Below are 7,500 nucleotides of genomic sequence, written 5' to 3' on the forward strand. Positions count from 1 at the left end.
ACGCCCTGCTGTTGTTGTTCTGCCTCGCACACTTCAATTAAAGTGTCCGTACTTTTTACATTCAACATCCTTGACAACGTTATTGTTAATTTCTGATTGTACTTTGTTCTGGTGTCATATTTGTAGTTAATTGGAAATCTGTCCGTGGGACTAACATAAACAGTGTGCTATTCATGGTCTATTTCATCCACTTTATTTAAAAGCATTTCCAAATGGATAGTTTGAAGTATTCATATAAATTGAGGGTGAATCAGTATGAACACAATCAACAACACCCCAAAATCTGAAAACTAACACATTCACACATAAACCACCAGTCTTCTGTGCATAAATCAAAATGTTTTGGCTTCAGCCTGTAAAGTATTCAGCAGTAAGAGAAGTGCCTGCTAATTCACTAATTCATAGGGCGATAAATTAGAGTTTTGATGGTAGAAATGAGTCATTCCACATCACTTATTCTTAATTTGAGCATACACAATGTGAATTTGAGAGCACTAATGAATTATTGAAAAGAGTATTGCTTTAAAAATCTTTTTTTTAATTCATTTTACTGCTCATAACAAGGAACATCCAGTTACGTTTGTATTTAAATAGTCTCAATACAGTTAATAATATCACTCTGTTCAAATACAGAACCAAACTACCTTCTTTTATTAAAGCCATGCTCTTATCATCCATCTCTTTCATAGTTTTCAATTAACAGAAGGCATCGATATAAATTGTTTAATAAAAAAAATATCTAAAAGTGCCATCTCTCTCTCTCTTAAACCACCTTTGTGCGAGTGTGAGCGCATACGTGTATGCGTGTGGTAAGCGCGTGTGCGTGCGTGCGTGCATGCGTGCGCGTGGGTTCCGGCTTTCAGATTATTTCGAACTCTCAGATGTCTTTTCTTTCCCGTGCTAAGCTCTGTCTCTCGCTGTCTCTCTGGTAATCTCCCATCTCTCTCCCCCCCCCCCCCCCCCCCCCGTCTCCCTCCCCTTTATTACCCCCCACCCCCCACCACCCTGTCCTACCCAACTGTCTCCCCCCCTGCAGGGAAACTGGTTATTGCCGACACCAGCAGGCCTATATTGCTGCGCACCAAACACATCCTCATTGGGAACAAGGGAGAGATGCACGTGGGAGTCCAGCATGCCTTACACGGGCAACTTCACCATCTCACTGTTCGGAAGGTACTATCACACAAGCAGTCAGGGAGACCCTGGGTTTTGACTGTCTACAGGGCATAACAGTAAATTGTTAGGTGGTGGTTAAGAACTGGACCATGGGTTTAAGGACAGCTTGGTTTGCATAATGCTCAGGCTGAAGTTTATTTTTTCACAAAAAAAAACGGGATAACATTTTTGGTTGATGTCAAGTATTGGTTGGTTCTGATCATTGGATGGTGATCAATTGGAGTCATGTAAGGATGGCTAGCTAGCTAGTGATATACTTTTGGGATAATATTAACCACCAGTTCAACACAAGCTTAAGCTCAAGTTTGGGAATAAAGCTATTTGTATGTATGAGCCTCCTAACATTATAACAATGAAGAACACAGGCAAACTATTAATTTCATCATAACTATTTCAATAACCAGGTGTCTTCCATTTTATTAAGGTTACAAACATGCAGGTTACCAATAATTAACCCTAACCCTTCAATGCAAATTTAAACATTCTCATAACGAACACTTACAATAAAATCGTTTCCACAATAACCCTAGGTCTGACGACAAAGACGACGCAGAGCACAACTACTTTGGCCGCAAGTACGTGGGCGTGGGCACGGGGGGCACGCTGGAGATCCACGGCCAGAAGAAGCTCTCCTGGACCTTCCTCAACAAGACCCTGGTCCCGGGGGAGAGCAACCAGAACAGCTACTTGTTCCAGAGGGGCTGGGGAAACCGAGGCATCATCGTCCACGTCATCGACCCCAAGACCGGGGAGGTGCTCCGCAACGACCGGTACGACGCACAACTCGACGGACACAATGTTGCGCGTCTCTCGGTTATGTTTTATTGTGCTGGTGAAGAAATGTATTTAGCCACGACTAGAGCAACTAAGGAAGGCGGTGCGAGCTGTTTATTCATCCTGTTTACTATTAATAGTAGTTTAGGGTACGATTAAAAAGAAATGGCCTTAATGAGCAGGAATTGTATTCAGAGATAACTAGAATAGAATATAATCTTTATTTGTCATTGGGTTAAATACAGTGTATCTACACAACGAAATTAAGGTGCAGATCTTGTTCAGTGCTTTTTTTAAATAAATAAATAAATAAAAAGAATAAATAGAACACAGTACGAAATCTTAATAAATATAATTGTATTCAGAGATAACTACAGGTAGACTGAGGACTTCGAACCAAGAACCTTTCGGCTGGCAGCCCAACTTCCCCAACCACCAGACTGTCCCTTCCATATTTTACTCGTTTGCATTGAGCATTAGGTATTGTAGCATTTAGCCGACACTTTAATACAGAGCGACATAGTGATCCGTGAGCAGGATTACAAGGCACCTTTCTCAAGGATGAGACAGAGGACATTGGGGTTGGAATCCGGAACCTTCCGGCCGGGAGACAAACGCACCTCACTGCTGGACTATCCTGTATTTTTGTCTTCGTTGTGTTGACAGTTTTGATTCCCCCATTTTTAGCCTGCCGTGCAGTTAACTTCCCCTAAACCTTGTTACGGTCCATCACAAACCCAAAAGAAGGCATAATCACAACCTTTTTCTCAAACAGATTGATGCCTATGGATGAAAGGTAAATATTTGTTGGATCAATACCCAATCACAGTAGACACAGTCTGAATGATTCACATTCCCCATCAAAGTAGCCTTTACAATGTAGAAGAAGAAGTAGAAGAAGAAGAAGCAGAAGGAGGAAACTTTTGGAAAAACCCCCATGACAACAAACCTTGATAACAATGTTATAGATGGTCCTTTCAGAATGCCTAGGAGTAAAGGAATCAAAGTTGTAGGAAACTCGCAGAAGTACTAGAAGAACTCAAATGTCAGCAATCTCTCTTCTGTTTGCAACATAATGATATTCATAGAGTTAGATTTCCACCATAAATGTTTTGAATATTGTTGTACGCACTGAGCGAGGGATTATGGCTTTCCTTATTAAACCAGACGTTGTTGTTCAACACAGGATTTCAACAACTCGGGGGGGAAAGGAAAGAGTGTGCGTGTGAGTTAACATTCAAAGGCGCGCTGTTCATTTACCATCCGTCCACATTTGTTCGTCAGCCGTCAAGAGAATCGACGTAGTTCAAGGTTTCATCGTCTCCCGCATTGTGTCATCATGTAGGGTTGCTCTTAAATGGGATCCTATTGTACGATCCGATTCCCCTGCCCTAAGCATGCTTAAGGAGTTCGATGCAGAACGGTACATCGGAAAACCTGCAACGCAGTCGTGTAACGCAAAGTCAGTAGCGAGAACAGTTTGCAGCCAATAGTGACACGTGCCTAATGGTTCTCTTCAGCCAAGCACTTTCTGGTCTTTAAAATGATGCAGACCTCTTCTGGTGGAGCCATTTCAAGATGTCAAGATGGGGGGGGGGGGGGGGGCAGTGGAAAGATATCAGAAAAAAAAAAAGACATCAGACATCGCTGTACAATCTCCCAAAAGACCAAACAACATGGAGAGAATTGTTAGAAGTGAAAAACCCATTGGAAAAGGTGGATAGCACATTTAGGGCTGGATATCACTTTCCAGACGATGGATTGAGCCACTTTGGTTGACTATACATCTCAGAATGATTGTCTAGAAGGTTAGATAGCTGTCATCATTAAAAAGGTTCCCCAATCGGTCCCCTTTACCACTTGTGTTTGGATCCCTTTGTTACTTTTTCATTTGCATTTTTTTAATGCTCAGTCCCATCTCTGCCAAACTCATCAACAATATGTCTGTCTCAACGATGAGGTGACAGCTATTAAAAAACAGATTTCGTATGGGGGTTTTAAAGCTCATTGAGTTTCCAGGCGGTGTCTATTACAGGCATTGTTTTGGGAACAATTAGATTGCGGTTACTGGTTTCGAGATGCATAAACAAAATATGTTTTCAATTCTATCCAAAGTGTGTGAATAGGTTTGTTATTGTGTATTCACTTTGGGTTTGGCGGTTTATATCAGTGCAAACAAAAGCTTGTTGTTGTCCTGGAATACTTTGGTTACATTGATTCCGAATCAGTCTATGAGTGCAACTTTGAATCATGCCTTGCTTCATGGTGGCCATTAGCAATGAACCCAGGGACCGCCATTTCAGTAACACAATAACGTACTCAGTACTGATTTGGTGCATTGCTTTCATTGGACACTATAGAACGAGAATAGTTTAGTGAGGTGGAAACAGAGATTCATACTAACACAATGATTGGCATACAAATCCATCGAAGACGCTCAACTATAACGATTTTTCAACAAAAATTCCCTTTCCTAGACCGTTGACATATCGAGCACGGCTTGTTTTATTTACCCTCAAAACGATTTTACCATCGAGACCTGACTGACGTCTTTTTTCCTCCGTGCCCTCCAGGTTCGACACGTACCGCAGTAAAGGACGAGAGCCGGCGTCTGGCCCAGTACGTGGAGGCGGTCGAGCCAGGCCTGCTCCTGGCTATGGTGGTCAACGACGAGGGCTCCAACAACCTGGAAGACATGGCCAAGAAGAGCCTCAGCAAGCTGGGCAGCCAGCACGCCCCCGCGCCTGGGCTTTCGGTAAGGCCCACGTCACCGCCGTCGCAGTCCCTGAAGAGTCGGACGTGATTATCGTCGCTAAGCTCAGGGTTCTGATGTGAGGAGACCGCTGTCACTGTGAAGGAGGTGGGCCGGGTGGACTTCAGCTGTTTGAAGTTAGTAGTCATGGGCATTTATTCCATGACTCGTCTATAAGATCCTCCACTTGAAATCGGTTTCCTTTTAGCTCCGGTCTCTTCATGTAGGACACCAATTTTTCCCCCTGAAAGTCTGAGTAAATCCATAAGGATGAAATGTGGTTAATCCTGGTGGCGGTGTGCATTTGCCAAGGCACACAGCATGTTTCAGATGAGCTGTGCTCTCTCCTTGCCTCAGTGACTGTCCCCAGTCCAGTGGAGCTAGCACAGCACAGCGAATATAGTGTTGCCTGTGGCTCGGTGTTGATATATAGAATGATCAAGACACACACGTTTCATTTCTCTCTCTCTCTATCTCTTACTCTTTTTCTTTGTCTCCCTTTATTTTTCTTTTCACTCTTTTTTTGTATCTTTCCTTTGCTTTCTGTCTGAAGCTTGCGTGTTTTTTTCTCATTGCTTTTACCTTTCAGTCTATCAGACGTCGTTTTGTCTTCCGCCGAATCACCTCTCTCTCTCTCTCTATCTCTCTCTCTCTCTCTCTCTCTCTCTCTCTGTGTCACACACACACAGACACAGACACAGACACAGACACAGACACACACACACACACACACACACACACACACACACACACACACACACACACACACACACACACACACACACACACACACACACACACGCATATAGCCACTCGCCTCTCTACTGTCAAAATCTGTCCACATTGATTTGCAGCGAGAGAAAGATGAAGAGAGAAAGCAAGAGCGAGGAAGGAGGGAGAGAGAAGGGCGAGTGATAAAGGGAGGCAGAGAGCAAGCGAGAGAGAGAGGGAGAGCGAGCTTCAGAGTAGCTAATCCTACGCTGTGTGCCACTAAGTGTTTCTGCTATCTCTCCCCGTGCAGAAGTGCAGAAAGGGAAGAAATGCAGGAAACAGACAGAAGAGAAACAGTCCCGTCACTCTCTATATATTAGTATGTGAGGAATGCTGGAGGAGGACGACTGAACCCGCAGCGCTCAGTGATAAGAGCCCTGCTAGACCGGCCCCGAAGTTCTGACTTGCCGGTCTGGAAGTTGAGAGTCAATTAGTTGTACCCGATGCAGAATCACATACGCATACACACACACACGCATACCGCATGCCGCACGCACGCACGAACACACCGCACGCACGCACGCGCACGCCACACACACACACACACACACACACACACACACACACACACACACACACACCACACACACAGACAAATTCTTCTGACAAGACTCAACTGTGTTCTTGTTAGAGCTTATCAGTGGAATGTAATGTACTGTACATTTTGGCACTTGAGACCTTTGTTTTCTTATGTGTGTGTGTGTGTGTTGTGTCTGTGTGTGCGTTGTGTGTGAGTGTGAGAATGTTTTCGTGCCATATATGTGTGTGTGTGTGTGTCTGTGTGTGTGCCTTTGTGTGACGGTGATTGTGAGTGTTAGAGTGTTTGTGTTTGTGTTTAGTGTCTGTTTGAGCGTTGTGTGTTTCTGATTGTGTGTGTGTGATGGTATGATGTATGTGTGTGTGTGTGTGGCGTGTGCATACATGTGTGTATGTACATGTATCAGTGTGTGTGCTCCATGTGTTTGCATTGCTCCTCTGTGTGAACCGATTCTAGAAATTCAAGGGATGTTTTTTGGTGACTGCGGTATCGCATTCAGTGTCATGAAACTAATTCAAGACAGCACACTGCGAAATTCCCTCTGCCGCTACAGAGCCAGAAGAGGAGATAAACACTGTATGAGCATACAGTGAAGATAGCTGGGAAAACTCCCTCTTTTAAATAACTCAATAAATAATCAACCATGTATTCCATTTCAACAGACAGTTTAATGGTGCAGAAAGAGGACGAGTTTGGGAAATGGACAGGCAAACCATCGATGAGCTGAACACCGTATTCCCGCTCTGTGTGTCTGGGGAGCCATTTTGAATAATAAGCAATAATTTCTGACAGCAGCTTGTGTTTTGCTGGTGGTAGGGCGAACAATGCATTCTTGTTGCTGTTGTTGTTATAGTTTGATATCTGTGAGAGGGCTAGAGATGGAGACAGATAGGTACGGGGACATGCTCCCCAACTCAAGGTCCCAGAGTGTTTGTGAAAGTTTGCCTGGCGCGCAGATGGAGCTTGAACTTCGGACGACTTTTTGAACCCTCAGTTCAGGTTTTTGTCTTTTCGATTGGAGTGCATTTTGTCCCCTGACAACCATCAAATCTCAAGACAAAATGGTTTCACCTTGTGAACCTTCTGAGCATGAGGGCCGTGGTATGGCTCCCTCCTTTCCACACCATCTCACAAAACAGCGGCATCACGACCTCTCTTGTCCTCTCTGACACTGGATATACACTAGGACCAGTGGTTCCCAACTTTAGAGACCCATGACCCATGATTTTGACCCCAAGGTTGGCCATAGAAACAATAACAAACAAAGACACAGTCTACATCATTACCTGAAAAACACAGAAACTTAGGCCAAGACTTTCACAGTTCAGTGCTTATCTCATTCTGCATGGAGAGTTGGTGGCTCCAAAGTTCAACAAAATGGTCAAAACTATGCCTCATTGTAGCAGGTACTCGATGAAACTCGATGTAAAATACGGTATTTAAACTTTTATACCGCCACGTCAAATGAGCCCCTCCTCTCCTTGCAGCC

General features: G+C 44.0%; 1 protein-coding gene across 1 annotated transcript in view; it reads left to right on the plus strand.

Moving 5' to 3' along the window:
- Positions 1 to 7,500, plus strand: part of cemip (cell migration inducing hyaluronidase 1) — a 98,653-nt gene that overhangs the window by 38,793 nt on the left and 52,360 nt on the right. Inside the window, 5 exon segments of the mRNA XM_030376765.1 lie at positions 1,037 to 1,124; positions 1,126 to 1,173; positions 1,707 to 1,946; positions 4,524 to 4,542; positions 4,544 to 4,705. Coding sequence (XP_030232625.1) covers positions 1,037 to 1,124; positions 1,126 to 1,173; positions 1,707 to 1,946; positions 4,524 to 4,542; positions 4,544 to 4,705 — 557 coding nt within the window.

This window comes from Gadus morhua, chromosome 14 (genome assembly GCF_902167405.1).
Source record: "Gadus morhua chromosome 14, gadMor3.0, whole genome shotgun sequence".
In the NCBI taxonomy this organism is placed as follows: Eukaryota; Metazoa; Chordata; class Actinopteri; order Gadiformes; family Gadidae; genus Gadus; species Gadus morhua.